Source organism: Spinacia oleracea, chromosome 6, assembly GCF_020520425.1.
Source record: "Spinacia oleracea cultivar Varoflay chromosome 6, BTI_SOV_V1, whole genome shotgun sequence".
Taxonomy (NCBI): Eukaryota; Viridiplantae; Streptophyta; class Magnoliopsida; order Caryophyllales; family Amaranthaceae; genus Spinacia; species Spinacia oleracea.
In genome coordinates, this window is record NC_079492.1 from 31,933,442 (window position 1) to 31,953,883 (window position 20,442).

General features: G+C 38.3%; 1 protein-coding gene across 1 annotated transcript in view; it reads right to left on the minus strand.

Moving 5' to 3' along the window:
* The window catches only part of LOC130463051 (uncharacterized), a 37,107-nt gene extending 16,680 nt beyond the window's left edge, over window positions 1-20,427 (minus strand). Inside the window, exons 1-3 of the mRNA XM_056832070.1 lie at window positions 19,840-20,427; window positions 18,748-19,608; window positions 18,609-18,651 (exon numbers count right to left, since the gene is read on the minus strand). Of these exons, the coding sequence (XP_056688048.1) occupies window positions 18,609-18,651; window positions 18,748-19,608; window positions 19,840-20,427 (1,492 nt within the window). The remainder of the gene's footprint in view (window positions 1-18,608; window positions 18,652-18,747; window positions 19,609-19,839) is intronic.
* Between the last annotated feature and the right edge of the window lie 15 nt (window positions 20,428-20,442).

Sequence of the window (20,442 nt, forward strand, 5' to 3'; positions counted from 1 at the left end):
AGGCCTGCCGGACGAAGGCCCAGCACGAAGCCAGGCCATCGCCCAGCAAGCACGCACGCCACAGCCCAGCGCGCACAAGGCCACGCATGCGTGGGCCGCGCTGCGTGGGCTGCTGCTCGCATGCGTGGGCAGCCCTTGTGGCTGCCGTGTGTGTGTGAGTTTGAGCTCATGCGAGATTCCTGAATCTGCAAGAGTCAGTGTATGATTAAATGTCTATTCCTATTGGATAAATTGATTAAGTAGAATTCATGTAGAATTCTAATTCCAATTAATTCGCATCCTACTAGGATTACGATTCCTTTTCCATAACTCTATAAATAAAGGCCTAGGGGTCATAATTTATACACAAGTTTCAAAGTATTCAAAAGTGAGTTTTTGAGAGAAAATTCAAACACCCATCTTGCCCCAAAAGTGCCGAATTTTCTGAGTACCTTAAGGGCGATTCTAGTTGGTCAATCTTAAGGCGGATCCGGACGTGCTGTGGACTTTCTACGGAGGGACGACATTTGGAGTCCTAAAAGACTTGTTCTTGTTCGGTTCGGGCGCAGCTAGGGAAGGCACGCAACAAAGAGTATGCATCTAAACTATGCTAAATGATTATGTGTAAATAATATGTTTCCTGGGTTAATGGTTGTTTCCGCATGATCTATGTAATGTCATATGTATCATAACCTAACAGTGGTATCACGAGCCCCTTATTATTTTCATAATCTAAATTGCATGAACATGGTTAAATATTACAAATTTGCAAGAATTAAAAGGGGTGATTAATTTTCGTAATTGTTAATTAGTTGCAAATTGCGTTTATTTAATTATACGTACGCAGTTTTTCGGCAGTTTCTTCATTACTCATCCGAATTGAGTGATTTTTGTGTCAATTCCGCATGTAAAAGGCATTCTAAAATTTTGACAAAAATAGTATTTTTCTGCCGAACCCAGAATTCTCAAATTCGAAGCCTAACTATGACTTTTCGAAGGTTTTAGTTTTTCGGATGCAAAATTTCGTAAATTTAAGATGTTAAATTAAATATTTGCGATTCCTGTTGATAAATCTTGAATTTTTGATTGACCTACTGCATATGTTTAACAAGTTTGAATGCCTAGTCTTGTTAATTATGCAATCTAATTTGTAATTATGATTAATTTGTTGAAAATTAGAATAATTTAGAATTAATTTGATTTTCATAATTAATTGTAATTTAATTAGAAACCTATGATTAAAAACCACCATAAAAATTGTAAATTTACGATAAATTTTAAATTTTTATGACCTAGACTTGAATCCATATCAATCGGAAATCAATTGGATAATAAATTTTCGATTTTTCGCCCTAAAATTATGAAATTAATATTATTTATTAATTTGTCATTAATTTTAAATATAAATTTTAAATTTTATGCGATTCGTTCAAATAACTTGCACGCGCGAAGCAATGGACGCTTCGTGTTACCCTTAAGGGGTGTTGTATAATGCGGGCATGCGACGACGAGCAAGGGAGCTCGTCGCCCGTGCGGCACGAATGCAATGAGCAAAGGCGTAGTGCACGAGCACAAGGCAGCAGCCCTGCCTTGTGTCGTGTGCCACGAGCAATGAACGAATGGGCATGGGCGAAGGGCGAGCCAAGGCAGTCGCGTGTGGGCAGCAAGCGAGCTGCGCCACAACGCGTGCTGCCTCGCACAAGTGCGCGCAGCCTCGCGCGCAGCGAGCGCAAGCTCGCGTGCCACGAGCGCTGCGCCCAGCACTGCTCGCGCGCGCAGCGCGCGATGTCGCTCGCCCAGCGAGCGATGTCGCGCACCAGCGAGCGATGGCTCGCGCCAGCGAGCGATGGCTCGCGCGCGCAGCGCGCGATGTCGCTCGCCCAGCGAGCGATGTCGCGCCCCAGCGAGCGATGGCTCGCGCGCACAGCGAGCGAGCCAGCGCGCCCAGCGAGCGATCTCGCGCGCGCACTGCGAGCGATAGCTCGCGTGCGATGGGGCGCTGTGCGGAGGCTTGCGATGAGACAGCAGCAGCTATGCGACGAGCGCATGGGCTGCGCGCACATGGCCAACAATGGCTGTGTGCGTGCGGCCCATGGGCGTGCAACGCGTAGGGTGTTTGCGTTACGATTAGATCGTTTTGAATGTTTAATTTGAAAATTTCAGTTCACGTAATTTTAATTAATTTTAAAATTAATAATTTGAATTAATTTTTTGGATTTTAATTTTGAATATTATAATTATAATAAATGGAATTTATTCTAATTATTTTACTAAAATTAAAATCATGAATTAATTTAAATGCGACTGAAATTAAATTAAATTTTTGGATTCAATTATAAATTTATATGAGCTTTAAATTTTAATTAAATTTGTATGTTTCCGGTTAGACTAGAAATACAATTTTATGTTTAAAATTAGTAAAGCATATGAATTTATTGGTTTGAGTGGGAGTGCTTTTAGTCATAAACTCTTGATTAGGTCTACAAATCCTTAAGGTTAAAACAACTCGATTAGAATTAATAAGGACTGAATAATTGGTAGATTATTGGTGCCCTTGATTAATTGCTGCAAATGTTTACGTGATGCATAATGTGTTTAACTAACCAGCTATGTGGGCCATTCATGATAATGAATGGGTGAATGGTATATATTGTATATGTACTGTTTTGCAGGTTATGAAGTGACTAGTATGGCCCAAATAGGATAGAAAATATGGTCTGCGTACCATTAATTTGAATGTAATTGGTCTAAAGTACCAAAGTTGTTTTTCAATTCAAATATGGTCTGCGTACCATCAAATAGTTGTAATTAGTTATAACTTATCCTATTTGAAGAAAATGGTGCCTCCCACGGAGATTTTCAAGACGGACTTTGAAGTCAAAGCTTCAAGATGAAGTCGGGCCATACTAGATCACAAATATCTTATGCATGTTTTAAGTTATTTATTGCTTTAAATATGTCTTAAAATGCATGAGATCAAAAGCTTGATTATGTTGCATGATTAAGGATTTTAGTTCACTTAAAATCTAACCAACATAGTAAGAGCCTTAAGTTCCAAACTTAAAAATTGAGTTAAAAGGTGCCATGCCAAAATATACACTTGCTTGGATATCCTTTACATCAATCTAGTAATAGTTTTCGCTCAGCGAGGTGTTACTTATTGGTCCTAAAGGGGCAAGGTACACAAATAATTGTGAGTACATGTTAGTTTTGGTGAAACTCAACGATATAAGTAAGGAGTCCTTTTATGTCGTGGCAAATTCGATAGGTTTACCTAATAAGTTCTTAGACGTACCTATCAACCAAGAATAGTTTCTAGACTATTAGCAAAAGGCTTTTGCTTACCTAAGATGTTCTAGGATTAAGTCGACAAACTGTGCTTAGTTCTTCAATGATTTTAGGATCTTGGAATCATTTTATTCACACCTGCCGGAACAATAAAATCGAATAAAATGCTAATAACTTGTTTGAATTGCATGGTTGCTTTAATTTCAAGTTATTATTCATGATAAATGTTTAGACTTTGCATGCTTCAATGTATGTTTTAATTATTGTTTATAATTAAATATCTTGCACTGCAATAAATCCTTTTAGAAAGGTAACAGTAAATTTCCTCGATTGGTAGTGAATCCAAGAACGATTCACGGAAAAGAGAGAAAGTGAGCAATTTAAAATGTACGTTTCTTATAGCGACTTTTATGGTTGTTTTCGAATATCAAAATCGAATGGCAAACCAATTGGTGCTTGTGAATTCAAAATACACTGTAGTTTTGAGATCATAAAGCATTGAGTTTAATACGCTCAGCTTTACCAATGGTTAACAACCTAATATCTTTTTCCATTTAATTCTCGAATGAATCTAGTCCCTAGACATTCGAATAGATCGATGCTTAGAGAACTTTAGAAGCTTCTGGTAAGATCATCTAGTTGAAACAAAATATTCAACATAAATGGTAAAGAACCTTGTTTGGGTGACATTGGACATGTCTAACAAAGTATAAAAGTCAACACTAAAGAATTCAATTCTTAAGACTATAAGAAAGGGTACAAGAAATAGGAAAACAAAGGAACAAATGAAAGGAATTTACGATTCCGGTTCTACCTATAAGTTTAAAGAGAAGTGACCTAGCAATCAAACTTCCTTGGTAACATATACCGCTTGAGGTTCTTACTTCGGTAATAACTCAAACAAATGAAGCTAGGATACACTAATGACCTACAAGTGGGAAATGAAGCATGGCAATGCTACATTAGTTGTAGGGTCATCTAGTTTGTTTTAAGTCCTTTCAAAGGCTGGAACTTAATGGCTATTTTGTTCCATAATCAGCATACCTAAATTTCTGTTTTTCAAAACACAGAAAAACTCACATTCAAGAAAAACAAAAACAATGTTTGTTTGTTTATTTGAATGAAATGGTCAATTACAGATTGAGTCAATATGCTTGATTAAAACAAACAACTCTTTAAAGAACTTTACTAAGGTTCAAATCAACCCCTTGATTTGAGTTCCACTAATCTTTGGCATTGTTGCTTAGACCATATCAACAAGTTAACATTCAAAAACTCTATTTTAATGGACTTTTGAAAGTTGGTTGATTTCTAGATCAACTTAAGACAAGCTAGTCTTACTTGTTGAAAGTAACAAAAGATGTGAACTATTGTTAGAACGCCTAGACAATAGAGTTCAAAGCTAAAGAAAGATTTTATGACTTTATTATTTCGCATGGATTTGAGTGAATGTAGGTTTATTTACTCAAATGTGATATAAGTTGAATCTGTTTGGCTAGTTCAAAGATTCAGAAGTATAAAATCCACTTGGCAAGAAATCATAAAGATCTAGGTTAGATCATGTTGATGATTACTTGACACCAAATATGATCATCAATGATTGTGTGTTGTAATTTCACAATCTAGGTCCATAAGATATGGCATATCTTAGTTGGAATAATCGAAGTCAATTAGTACTTGATTCGATCAATGATGGATCATAAAAACTTTTCCTATAATTTCTAAAACAAAATGCTCAACTACCACCAAACTAAACCAAATTCGTCAAAGCTATTGAAAAGTAAATTCAGGATATCTTTTCAATTATATATCTAAAGAGTTGCTAAACTCAGTGGGAGCTTAGTGTTTGTTATTCAACAAACTAAGGCCCAAGTCTAGATATATGTTTCATTGTGATTTATTCAAATGAGACACAAGGGTATTGTTTCTACCACGAATTTTTGAGAACATAATGTTTGTTTGCTCGAAATAATGTCCTTTTGGAGATTCGTTTCCAAAATGACAAGTGGGAGAAAATAGACCTCGAAAGTTTTCGAGGCGAACAACAAACATAAACGGACATTCCGGAGCTTTTCGAAGTGCTTCAGAAAATCCGAACTTATTCTTTAAGGACTTTAGAAGTGGCTTTAAAGAATAGACATCTCTTAGAAGACTTTACAAGTGCTTCAAGGAGAACAGAATATTCAAAGGACTTTCAAGTGGCTATTGATATTCTGTTGTTTGATGTTCTATACCCAAGTAGGCATAGAATTCAAGTCACTGAAACTATGAGATTCTTCTATTAGATAGTAAAGAAACATAGAGATCAGGTCAATGAAACTATGAGATTCTTCTATTAAATAGTGAAGAAACCTACAACTTGCAGTCAAACTATTATCATGTAGATTAATGAGTTTGTGACTTGTAAGAAAGCTATGACGAAACCTAGATTCCCTAAAATGGTTAGAGGCCATATATAGACTCAAATGTTTTAAATGGTTAGAGGCCATAAAACATACTCAATGTTTTGATGACAAAATTAAAATTTTGTTGATTTGCAAGAATAGTTTCACATCTATTGGTTGCAAGTTTGTTTTAAGGATAAAAACCATCAAACATGGAATTGTGTTCACACACAAAGCTAGATTAGTTGCTAAAAGTTACAAGCAAATTCACAATGTGGATTGTGTTGAAACCTCATGCAAAATCGTAATGCTTCAAGTCTATAATTCAAGCAATGATTGCGTATTGGTAAATATGGCAATTGGATGACAAAAGTATTCCTCAATCAAATGTTGGAATAAACTATGTACATGGTATGTCATAGGATTTGTGGATCCAAATAAATGCTTGAAAAAGAAAGCTAGCTTATGAAATCTAAGTACAGATTTAAGCAAGCAATTGGGAATTAGAAATGTATTTTAGTGAAGCTAATAAGTATTTTAGTTTCATAAAATGTACATGATTCTTATAGATATATAAGAAGTTTAGTGGGAGTACTTAAAACTTAATTGGTCCTATGTGTATTACACACATATCTCTCTATTGTGAAATAACATTCAAATGCTAATGACTTAGATTTGAAATTATTCATCAATGATGGACCATGGCGAAACTTAGTACATATTGGGTATTAAGATCTATTTACAAAGATCTTATAATATTGTTTTAGATTAAGTAATGGCATTTACTAAATCAAACACGAAAGTCTCCATTGGAGATATTCGACCCATGTGAATAAATCTAAGTAAAGAATGTTTGAACTATGTATAAGCATTTACTAAGTTAAACATCAAAGAGTCTAAATGAGATTCTTAACCTATATTATATGTCAAAGAATTTAGCTGGATTCAGTATCTACTAAAATTGAATGAGCTAAAGTTACATGAATAGAATTCAATTGGGAATTATTCTGCAAAAGAATTTATCATGTATGATATAATATGAGGATCGCCAAAAACGTATCGTATGACTTTAGCCATGACGAACATATACCAATCTCTATTGATCTAAGTAAAGATCAACTAGATTGAGATCAAGAATACTTATGGTACTTGAAAAGGTACATAGAATAGTTCTTGATTCAAGGAAATAAAGATACGCTAAATATTGATGCTACACGCATAAACACTGGCAAAGGATCAAGCAAGACCCTTTGGAGTTAACCATTGATAAGGACGAGCTATAGAGCATCGTGTTTTGAAATGGCAACATGGATTGGAGACCATGAGTTGTTGCGTGGGAAATTAAAATATTAATTTCTATGTTCTAAGATATAGTTGGAGAGTCTTCCACATATCTATGAACTGCTTGGATAGGTAAATCCAAACAAAGCATCACTAGCAACCTATGCAGTTGAAGTAAAAGTAATTATTGCCTAAGAAGCAATAAAACAGGGTTGTTTAAAGTTCTTCACTGAACTTGGGTAGATCACCTATCTGCTGGCTTGATGGTTCTTCATTGAAAAATGCGTAGAACCACTCTTGAAGCAAGAAAAACGTCTGCTAACTTGATGGTTCTTCATTGCAAAGTGAGTAAAACCACCATCAAAGTAAGAAAGACTAGATCACATAATAAACAAACTCGAAAAGATCTTATCATCATATCTCGAAGAACATTCGATGAAAAGGATATTAAGATTGGCAAAGCATGATAACTAAACCTATGCAACAAGTGAGAAGCAACACTCACATTGTAGCACTGGAAATCAAGCATAGCTTTGAATTCCATGAATTGTTTTAGAAGATGGGTTTGAGGCCCATGGTTATAAAACATTGGGGTTGAACATTTATCATATATGAAAATGTATTTTCATATTCCATTTAATCTTGGTTTAGTATTAAATGATGAGTCCCTTCAAATTTGACGATATATTCAAGATAGACTGTCAGGACCAGTCCTGTGACTAAGAAATGTCTATCAAGTGAACTTGAATGTCAAAGGTTGAAAATGGTCCCTAATCGGAGTTTTCTATAAAATTGGACGCATAGAAAACGTTAGACGATTAGAATGCAAGATGACTAGTAGTTCTGTTTCTTGAACTATGTGGACATGGCAATGTCATAATCATTTGCATAGATACTTACTTTGGGAAGACTAGTATCGGACAAGACCTATGAAACTTTACTGTAAGAGATGAAAGTCTGTCATAAGTAAATTTCATTAAATTATTAGACACTAAATCCTCAATACCTGAGTGATTTGAGATTACTTGTTTGAGAACTGGTTGCTTTGACGTTGACCAACCGTCGCACCGTAAAAGGAGGCTATAAAGGCAACGCTCAGGTAATCACCTATCAAACGAAGTCTAATCTCAAGATCGCAAGATTGGGATTGTCCTCCCATAAATCGGGATGAGATGCTTAAAAGTTGTACAAGGCCACTCGGAGAGCTAGAAACTGTGAAATGCATGGCCGTGCTCGGATGAATCATAGGCTATGATTATCTGTTTATTTGATCAGTTGAACTCTGAAACCGAGGAACACCTCTGGACATAATAAGGATGACAACTCTTACCTTATGTTCAAGAGCAAGCATCGAGCGACAAAGGAATTAGGAAATGCACACTTGTCCCTAAGGACAAGTGGGAGACTGAAGGAAATAATGCCCTTGGTCCAAGTATGCATTCTATGTTAAGTCTAATAAATGCGGTTCAGTATTAATTAACAAGTTAATAATTCAGTGAGATCAAGTGAGCTGAATGCCTAGCTAGAGGCCGCTTCAGTTCAAGTGGAATTAATGATATTAATCCACAGCTTACTCTTGACTGAACCCGTAGGGTCACACAAATAGTACGTAAACGGATCAAGTATTTAATGGCATTAAATACTCCATCTATGAATATTCGGAACCGACGGATCTTGGTTTCAGTGGGAGCTAAGATCGTCACAGGCAAGAATGAATACTCCGGAAACGATGATATTGCCGGAAACGGAAATATGGATCGTATCGGAAATATGAATATTATCCAAGTCGTAGATGTTGCCGGAAACGGAAACATGGTACGTATCGGAAAATATTGTTGGAAATGGAAATATTACCAGAATCGGAAATATTGCCGGAAACGGAAATATTGTCAGAATCGGAAATATTACCGGAATCGGAAAATAATTCCGGAAACGGAAATATTAAATATTTGTTCGAAACGGAAATTAATTCCGGAATCGGAAATATTGAATATTGTTCGTATCGGAAATAGATTCCGGAAATGGAATTTTAATCGGAAGCGTATCGTACGAATTAGCATCGGACGAGGCCTGCCGGACGAAGGCCCAGCACGAAGCCAGGCCATCGCCCAGCAAGCACGCACGCCACAGCCCAGCGCGCACAAGGCCACGCATGCGTGGGCCGCGCTGCGTGGGCTGCTGCTCGCATGCGTGGGCAGCCCTTGTGGCTGCCGTGTGTGTGTGAGTTTGAGCTCATGCGAGATTCCTGAATCTGCAAGAGTCAGTGTATGATTAAATGTCTATTCCTATTGGATAAATTGATTAAGTAGAATTCATGTAGAATTCTAATTCCAATTAATTCGCATCCTACTAGGATTACGATTCCTTTTCCATAACTCTATAAATAAAGGCCTAGGGGTCATAATTTATACACAAGTTTCAAAGTATTCAAAAGTGAGTTTTTGAGAGAAAATTCAAACACCCATCTTGCCCCAAAAGTGCCGAATTTTCTGAGTACCTTAAGGGCGATTCTAGTTGGTCAATCTTAAGGCGGATCCGGACGTGCTGTGGACTTTCTACGGAGGGACGACATTTGGAGTCCTAAAAGACTTGTTCTTGTTCGGTTCGGGCGCAGCTAGGGAAGGCACGCAACAAAGAGTATGCATCTAAACTATGCTAAATGATTATGTGTAAATAATATGTTTCCTGGGTTAATGGTTGTTTCCGCATGATCTATGTAATGTCATATGTATCATAACCTAACAGGTATCTCCAGTTCGACAGGTTGTACTGCTTCCATTCCATAGACTAATGAGAACGGAGTTGCACCAGTTGAAGTGCGAATTGAAGTTCGATATCCCCACAATGCGAAATGCAGCTTCTGGGGCCAGTCCTTGTAATTGGTAGTCATTTTCATGATGATTGTCTTGACATTCTTGTTGGCTGCTTCGACTGCCCCATTGGTTTGTCGGCGATAAGGTGAAGAGCGATGATGTTGAATCTTGTACTCGGTGAATAGATCTTCACACTCTCCTTGAAAATGGGTTCCCTGGTCACTGATGAACTCGTGAGGAACACCATATCTGCATATAATGTTTTCTTGTATGAATTGGGCTACTTGCTTGGAACCCAATACTTTGAATGATCTGGCCTCGACCCATTTGGTGAAATAGTCGATGGCGACCAGTATGAACTCATGACCCCCGGTGCCTGTTGGAGTGACTTTGCCGATGACGTCGATACCCCAGGCTGAGAATGGCCACGGTGATGATTGAGAGTATAGTAGTGATGGGGGAATGTGCTTCAGATTCGCACACTTTTGGCATATGGGATGCTTCTTGACGAAGAAGTAGCAATCCTGTTCGAGGGTAGTCCAATAGTATCGTGCCCTGACGATCTTGAGAGCTAGCATTTTCCCATTCATGTGGGTGCCACAGACTCCTGCATGTATGTTGTCCATGACTCTTTGAGCTTCGTGCTTGTCAACACATCGGAGATTAGGACCGTTAAGGGACCTTTTGTATAGAATGTCGCCTTTTATGACGAAATTGGCTGATTGTGGTCGTAGAGCCCTTCGATTCTTGCTTGAAAAGTGTGGGGGATACTCCGAACTTTGTAGATACCTTTGGATGTCTGTAAACCAAAGTTCATCTTCGTCTTGCTCGACGTGGTCAATAGCATGGACATATGCTGCTTCTTGACGGGTTTCAATTGTAAGTGGCATTTCAGCCATGCTGCTTGGAATGTTGATCATTGAGGCCAGTTTTGCCAGTGGATCGGCGAATTGATTCTCCTCTCTCGGGAGGTATGTATAGCGGAGCTCTTCTATTTGTTCAGACAACTGCTCAAGGTAAGACTGGTATGGAGCCAGGCTCTCGCTCCTTACTTTCCATTTGCCGGAAATTTGATTGATGATTAGGGAGGAATCCCCGTACACTCGAAGTCTCTGGACACCTAAGGCTAAGGCGGCTTCCAGGCCCATAATGCATGCTTCATATTCTGCCGCATTGTTTGTGACGTTGAATTGCAGTTTTGCTGATATAGGAATGTGTGTGTCGTCTGGGGCTACTAGAATTACTCCAACACCACATCCGTTCTGATTGGAGGCCCCGTCAAGATGCATTGACCAACTGTCATCACTGGTCATTAAGATTTGCTCGTCGGGTAAGTCGTAATCTTTCTCTTCTGCCTCGACATGACAGTCGGCTAGGAAATCTGAGACTGCTGAACCCTTGATTGATTTCTGTGGAATGTATTTGAGGTCGAATTCTGCTAGCATGACCAACCATCTGGACAAACGTCCGTTGAGTGCTGGCTTCTCGAATAGATATTTAAGAGGATCAGCTTTGCTGATCTCATGTATTGTATGGGAGAGCATGTAGTGCCGCAGTTTCTTTGTGGCCCAAACCAAGGCGATGCTGAGTTTCTCGAGCTTAGTGTATTTGATCTCGTACTCAATCAGCTTTTTGCTTATGTAGTATACGACGTTCTCCTTGCCTTCAATTTCTTGAGCAAGCATAGCCCCCACTACTGAATCTGTTGTTGTGAGGTAGTGTTAGGTTATGATACATATGAATAAACATAAATCATGCGGAAAAACCATAATGCCAGGAAACATATTATTTACACATAATCATATAGCATAATTTAGATGCATACACTTTGTAGCGTGCCCTCCCTAGCTGCGCCCGAACCGAACAAGAACAAGTCTTTAGGACTCCAAGTGTCGTCCCTCCGTAGATAGTCCACAGCACGTCCGGATCCGCCTTAAGATTGACCAACTAGAATCGCCCTTAAGGTACTATAATTTTCGGGTATTATAGGGCAATAATATGACTGAATTTTTGCTCTCAAAAATGTCACTTTGAATACTTGAAAAACTCGTTATAAATTGTGAACCCAGGCCACATATTTATAGGGGTATGGAAAGAGAATTGGAATCCTACTAGGATACGAATTAATTAAATTAGAATCCTAGTAGAACTCTTATTTAATTAATTTATCTTTTAGGATTAGGAATTTAATCATTAAACGAATCCTATACGCTTTAGGTTTCGTATGTGAACACAAACACACACGCACGCACAGCAGCCCACGAGGGGCGCCATGCGCGCGCGCGCACAGCCCGAGCAACGCAGCCCACGACTGCCGCAGCCTAGGGCGCGCGCTGGGCCTGCCTTGCGGTGGGCCTGGCGCAGCCTTGGGCTGGCATGTTGTGGCGCGCGTTTCCTTTGCTGGACGTGGGCCTGGCTTCGTGCTGGGCCTTCGTCTAGCAAGCTCGTCCGATGCTAATTCGTACGATGCGCTTCCGATTAATTTCCCGATTCCGGAATTCATTTCCGATACGAACAATATTTAACATTTCCGATTCCGGAATTAATTTCCGTTTCGAACAAATATTTAATATTTCCGTTTCCGGAATTATTTTCCGATTCCGATGATATTTCCGATTCAGACAATATTTCCGTTTCCGACAATATTTCCGATTCCGGCAATATTTCCATTTCCATTAATATTTTCCGTTACGTACCATGTTTCCGTTTTCGGCAACATCTACGACTTGGATAATATTTATATTTCCGATACGATCCATATTTCCGTTTCCGGCAATATCATCGTTTCCGGAGTATTCATTTGCTTGCTTTTGACGATCTCAGCTCCCACTGGAACCAAGATCCGTCGATTCCGAATATCCATAGATGGAGTATTTAATGCCATTAAATACTTGATCCGTTTACGTACTATTTGTGTGACCCTACGGGTTCAGTCAAGAGTAAGCTGTGGATTAATATCATTAATTCCACTTGAACTGAAGCGGCCTCTAGCTAGGCATTCAGCTCACTTGATCTCACTGAATTATTAACTTGTTAATTAATACTGAACCGCATTTATTAGACTTAACATTATATGCATACTTGGACCAAGGGCATTATTTCCTTCAGTCTCCCACTTGTCCTTAGGGACAAGTGTGCATTTCCTCATTCCTTTGTCGCTCGATGCTTGCTCTTGAACATAAGGTTAGAGTTGTCATCCTTATTATGTCCAGAGGTGTTTCTCGGTTTCAGAGTTCAACTGATCAAATAAACCGATAATTATAACCTATGATTCATCTGAGCACGGCCATGCATTTTACAGTTTCTAGCTCTCCGAGTGGCCTTGTACAACTTTTAAGCATCTCATCCCGATTTATGGGAGGACAATCCCAATCTTGCGATCTTGAGATTAGACTTCGTTTAATAGGTGATTACCTGAGCGTTGCCTTTATAGCCTCCTTTTACGGTGCGACGGTTGGTCAACGTCAAAGTAACCAGTTCTTAAACAAGTAATCTCAAATCACTCAGGTATTGAGGATTTAGTGTCTAATAATTTTAATGAAATTTACTTATGACAGATTTTCATCTCTTACAGTAAAGTTTCATAGGTCTGTCCGATACTAGTCTTCCCAAAGTAAGTATCTATGCAAATGATTACGACATTGCCATGTCCACATAGTTCAAGAAACAGAACTACTAGTCATCTTGCATTCTAGTCGTCTAACGTTTTCTATGCGTCCAATTTTATAGAAAACTCCGACCAGGGACCATTTTCAACTTTTGACATTTAAGTTCACTTGATAGACATTTCTTAGTCATAGGACTGGTCCTGACAGTCTATCTTGAATATTTCGTCAAATTGAAGGGACTCATCATTTAATAAACCACAAATTAAATGGAAAAATGAATTCTATTCATTTATTGTGAATGATTAACCAATAATGTTTTACAAAGAATTTAAACTCTAAAACTTTAAAACATTAAACAAGGACATCAAAGCCATTCTCCAATATGCTTGATTCCCATAGCTGCAGTGTGCGAGTTGTGCTTCGCCTGCGGCAGAGGTTTAGTCAATGGATCTGATATGTTGTCATCAGTTCCAATCTTGCTTATCTCGACTTCTTTTCTTTCAACGAACTTTCGTAGAAGGTGAAATCTACGTAGTACATGCTTGACTCATTGGTGGTGTCTAGGCTCCTTTGCCTGTGCAATAGCTCCGTTATTATCACAATACAGGGCTATTGGTCCTTTAATGGAGGGGACTACACCAAGTTCACCTATGAACTTCCTTAGCCATATAGCTTCCTTTTCTTCTTCATGTGCAGCAATGTACTCCGCTTCAGTTGTAGAATCCGCAATGGTGCTTTGCTTAGCACTTTTCCAGCTTACTGCACCTCCGATGAGGCAGACGACAAACCCAGACTGTGATCTGAAATCATCTTTGTCGGTTTGGAAACTTGCGTCCGTATAGCCTTTAACAATTAATTCATCATCTCCACCATAGACCAGGAAGTCATCTTTGTGCCTTTTTAGGTACTTCAGAATATTCTTGGCAGCAGTCCAATGTGCCTCTACTGGGTCTGACTGGTATCTGCTCGTAGCACTGAGTGCGTACGCAACATCCGGGCGTGTACATATCATAGCATACATTATTGAACCAATCAATGATGCATACGGAATCCCATTCATTCGTCTACGCTCATCAAGTGTTTTTGGGCACTGAGTCTTGCTTAGAGTCATTCCATGAGACATGGGTAGGTAGCCTCGCCAGAAACTTCTTTAGATTGTCCATGATTCTCACCAGAAACTTCTAAAGATCTGTGAGTTTCATCCTGAATGTCATCTTGAGCATTCTCTAGAGTTTTTTATTCGACTCGAATTTCTTCGAGGTCTACTTTTCTCCCACTTGTCATTTTGGAAATGTGATCCTTTTCCAAAAAGATACCATCTCGAGCAACAAACACCTTGTTCTCAGATGTATTGTAGAAGTAATACCCCTTTGTTTCCTTTGGATAGCCCACAAGGATACATTTGTCAGATTTTGGATGAAGTTTGTCTGAAATTAATCGTTTGCCGTATACTTCACATCCCCAAATCTTAAGAAAAGACACTTTTGGAGGCTTTCCAAACCATAACTCATATGGAGTCTTTTCAACAGCTTTAGACGGAGCTCTATTTATAGTGAGTGCGGCTGTATTTAGTGCATGTCCCCAAAATTCTATTGGAATTTCGGCCTGACCCATCATTGATCTAACCATGTCTAGCAAGGTTCTGTTCCTCCGTTCCGACACACCGTTCCATTGTGGTGTTCCAGGAGGAGTCAATTCTGATAGAATTCCACATTCTTTCAGATGGTCATCAAATTCATAGCTCAGATATTCACCGCCTCTATCAGACCGCAGTGCCTTAATCTTCTTGCCTAAATGATTCTCTACTTCACTCTAAAATTCCTTGAATTTGTCAAAGGATTCAGACTTATGCTTCATTAGGTAGACATAACCATATCTACTGAAGTCATCAGTGAAAGTGATAAAGTAGCTTAAACCACCCCTAGCAGTTGTACTCATTGGTCCACATACATCTGTATGGATTAAACCCAATAGTTCAGTTGCTCTTTCTCCAACTTTAGAGAAAGGTTGCTTTGTCATTTTGCCAAGTAAGCATGATTCGCACTTACCATAATCCTCTAAGTCAAATGGTTCTAGAATTCCTTCCTTTTGAAGTCTTTCCATGCGTTTCAAGTTAATATGGCCTAATCGACAATGCCACAGATAGGTGAGATCTGAATCATTTTTTTTGGCCTTTTTGGTATTTATGTTATAAACTTGTTTGTCGTGATCTAATAAATAAAGTCCATTGACTAATCTAGCAGATCCATAAAACATCTCTTTAAAATAAAACGAACAACTATTGTCTTTTATTAAAAAGGAAAATCCCTTAGCATCTAAGCAAGAAACAGAAATGATGTTTTTAGTTAGACTTGGAACATGGAAACACTCTTCCAGTTCCAAAACTAGCCCAGAGGGCAACGACAAATAATAAGTTCCTACAGCTAATGCAGCAATCCGTGCTCCATTTCCCACTCGTAGGTCGACTTCACCCTTGCTTAACTTTCTACTTCTTCTTAGTCCCTGTGAATTGGAACATAAGTGTGAGCCACAACCTGTATCTAATACCCAAGAAGTTGAATTAACAAGTGTATAATCTATAACGAAAATACCTGAAGATGGAACGACTGTTCCGTTCTTCTGATCTTCCTTTAGCTTCAAGCAATCTCTCTTCCAATGCCCCTTCTTCTTGCAGTAGAGGCATTCAGATTCAGTAGTGGGTTGGCTCACCTTCTTCTTTTCAGATTTGGTGCCGCCAGGTTTCTTAGTCTGGCTGGCCTTGTTGCCACCTTTTTTAGCATTCCTATTCTTGCCAGATTTCTTGAACTTACCCCCACGCACCATAAGCACATCTTGCTTATCACTTTTGAGCGTCTTTTCAGCGGTCTTCAGCATACCGTGAAGCTCAGTGAGCGTTTTGTCCAGACTATTCATACTGTAGTTCAGTTTGAACTGATCATACCCGTTTTGAAGAGAATGGAGGATGGTGTCTACAGCCATTTCATGAGAGAATTGTTGATCCAGCCGACTCATATTCTCAATGAGTCCAATCATTTTGAGAACATGTGGACTTACGGGCTCGCCTTTCTTAAGCTTGGTCTCAAGAATTTGCCTATGAGTCTCGAATCTTTCGACTCGAGCCAGATCTTGGAACATGTTATTTAACTCACTGATGATCGTGAAAGCATCTGAGTTGATGAACGTTTTCTGTAGATCTGCACTTATGGTTGCAAGAATTAGACATTTCACATCCTAGTTGGCATCAATCCAACGATTGAGGGCTGCCTGAGTGACCCCTTCGCCTCCGGCTTCGGGCATCGCCTCTTCCAGGACATACTCCTTTTCTTCCTGCATAAGAACTATGGCGGAAAACTATTACTAAGATCGATGAAAAAAGGATATCCAAGTAAGTGTTATTTTGGCATGGCACCTTTTAACTCAATTTTTAAGTTTGGAACTTAAGGCTCTTACTATGTTGGTTAGATTTTAAGTGAACTAAAATCCTTAATCATGCAACATAATCAAGCTTCGATCTCATGCATATTTAAGACATATTTAAAAGCAATAAATAACTTAAAGCATGCATAAGATAAATGTTATCTAGTATGGCCCGACTTCATCTTGAAGCTTCAACTTCAAAGTCCGTCTTGAAAATCTCCGTGGGAGGCGCCATTTTCTTCAAATAGGATAAGCTATAATTAAACTAATTACAACTATTTGATGGTACGCAGACCATATTTTAATTGAAAAACAAATTTGGTGCTTTAGACCAATTACATTCAAATCAATGGTACGCAGACCATATTTTCTATCCTATTTGGGCCATACTAGTCACTTCATAACCTGCAAAACAGTACATATACAATATATACCATTCACCCATTCATTATCATGAATGGCCCACATAGCTGGTTAGTAAAACACGTTATGCATCACATAAATATTTACAGCAATTAATCAAGGGCACCAATAATCTAACAATTATTCAGTCCTTATTAATTCTAATCAAGTTGTTTAACCTTAAAGGATTTGTAGACCTAATCAAGAGTTTATGACTAAAATTTCTCCCACTTAAACCAATAAATTCATATGCTTTACTAAGGCTGCGTTCTATTCACCTGATTTCCACTTATCTTATCTGAACTTATCTTATCTGAACTTATCTGAACTTAACTGAACTTATCTGAACTTATTAGAACTTATCAAAACTTATTTTAGTTATAAATTGTACTTGGCCAACCCTTATTTTTCCTGAACTTATCTTATCTGAACTTATCTGAACTTATCTGAACTTATCTGAACTTATTTTTCCTGAAATAAGTGAAAATAAGGTGAACAGAACAGGGCCTAATTTTAAACATAAAAATTATTTCTAGTCTAACCGGAAACATACAAATTTAATGCATTCGTACAAACATAAAAATGTATTTCTAGTCTAACCGGAAACATATAAAAATGCCTTGCCCCTCGCCCTCGCCCATCGCATAGCACACACGGCCAGCTCCTTTGCTTCGCGCGCGCGCCACGCTTTGTTGCTCGCTGCATTCGTACCGCACGGGCGACGAGCTCCTTTGCTCGTCGTCGCGTGCCCGCACTATACAACACCCCCTAAGGGTAACACGTAGCTTCCATTGCTTTGTGAGTGCAACATTCATGAGCGTTTTCATAAAAATTTAAAATTTTTAATTTAAAATTAATGACAAATTAATAAAACATATTAATGTCATGGATTCAAATTTATTAATCAATTAATTTCCGATTAACATGGATTCAAATCTAGGTCATAAAAATATTTAACATAAATTAACAATTTTTATGGTGGATTTTAATCATGGATACCTAATTAAATTATTAATTAATTATGAAAATCAAATCAATTCTAAATTATTCTAATTCCAACAAATAAATCATAATTACAAATTAGGTTGTATAATTAACAAGTCTAGGCATTCATAATTGTTAAACATATACGGTAGGTTAATCAAAAACTCAAGATTTATCAACAAGAATCGCAAATACTTAATTTAACATCTTAAATTTACAAACTTTTGCGTTCGAAAAACTAAAACCTCCGAAAAGTCATAGTTAGGCTTCGAATTTGGGAATTCTGGGTTCGGCCAAAAAGTACTATTTTTGTCAAAATTTTAGAATGCCTTTTACATGCGGAATTGACACAAAAATCACTCGATTTGGATGAGTAACGAAGAAACTGCCGAAAAACTGTGTACATATAATTATTTTTTTTTTGGCAATTAATAATGGGATATATTAATAACCAAATCCTTGAGAAACCTCAAGGGGTAGAGCAGAAATTACAACCTACAAAACACCAGCAACAGCTCAAAATAGCTACAACAGCAGCTACTAAACATACTCTACTCTACTTCTAAGATCATCAGAGCATCTGCAGCACACTCTAAAGAGAATGTCTTTAACAATACTATAAATAGATCTCCTAGTCTGTCTAAAAACAGCAGCATTTCGAGCAAGCCAGATATGGTAGACAGTTTCAGTGAAACACATGACATAAAGCACAGAGCAACCACTAGTCTTCCTGCTCCTCTTAACAACTGCATTTAGCTCACTAGCAAAGCCATTCCCTCTTCTAGAGATCCCAATGCATCTCAAAACTCTCTGCCAAACAGCAGCAGAAAATAGGCACTCAAAGAACAGGTGCTCAACAGTTTCCTTCCCAGAATTGCAAAGAACACACACATCACTACAGTTGATACCACAAGCCTGAATTCTGTCAGCAGTATATAATCTGTTAAGAACAGCTAGCCAAGTGATGAAAATACTTCTAGGGCTTGCATGATTATTAAAAATCACTCTCCTCCAAGGAACTTTAGTATGATCACCTTGCAGCCCTCTATATACTTTACTAATAGAGTATTTGCCATTATGAGTAGAATTACTCCACCCACCAATCTGCTGAATAAAGGTTCTGCAACCCAAAATCTTCTTCAAAGCCCAAGAACAAGTATTAGGAACATTACAAGTCAGTGGATCCTGACCTTTCATATAATATTTGTCTACCCACTGAACCCACAGTTTATCTTTCTTAAAAGCCAAAGCCCAAAGGAGCTTACCAATAGCTACTTTATTCCATACTGTGATGTTTTTCAAGTTCCAGCCACCAGCTGTTTTAGGTAGGTACATCTTTTCCCAAGCAACCAAGGCCTTCTTTGAGCTAGCAGTACTACCAGTCCAAAGAAAAACCCTACAAAAACCTTCAACTTCTTTTATAATCTTTTTAGGGAGAATGAAAATCTGGCACTAGAAAGTTTGCATCCCAAATAAGATAGTTTTTATCAATAACAACCTGCCAGCATAGGAGAGGAATTTAGCAGACCAAATAGTTCAGTTTCTTGGATGACAATGGAACTCCCAAATATCTAAAGGGAAGAGATCCCTCAGGGATAGCAGTAGCATTCAGAATCAGCTATTTCTCTGAGTCCAGAATGCCACCAAAGTAGATATTGCTCTTGTTCATATTTGCTTCCAAACCAGAGGCAGAAGAGAACTTATGGAAAGCAGCAAGAAGCATTTTAATGAGATCATATCAACTCTTGCAAATAACAGTAAGTCATCTGCAAACATCAAGTGGGTGATGTTAAGCCTCTCACACTTAGGATGAAAGTTAAAATCTGGAGAAGCCTGTAATTGCTGCATACACCTAGTCAGATACTCCATCCCAATAGCAAAAAGGAAAGGGGAGAGGGGATCCCCTTGCCTCAAACCTTTCTTAGCCTGGAAAGGTTTATTAGGTTTCCCATTAATGAGGATTGAGTAGGACACTGTAGTAACACAGGCCATAATCCATTGCACAAACAGTTCAGGAAAACCAAGCTCTTGCAACACTGTATTGAGATAGCTCCACTCAACTGAATCATATGCTTTTTTCAGATCAACCTTTAGCACACACCTAGGAGAGAGATGAGCCCTTCCATAGCCTTTGATTAGATCTGTAGCAAGTAGAATATTGTCAGCAATATATCTACCTGGTATAAAACCAGATTGACACTCACTTACAACTTCTGAAATCACTTTTTGAAGCCTAATAGTCAGAATTTTGGAGATGATCTTGTATACCATAGTACAACAAGCTAT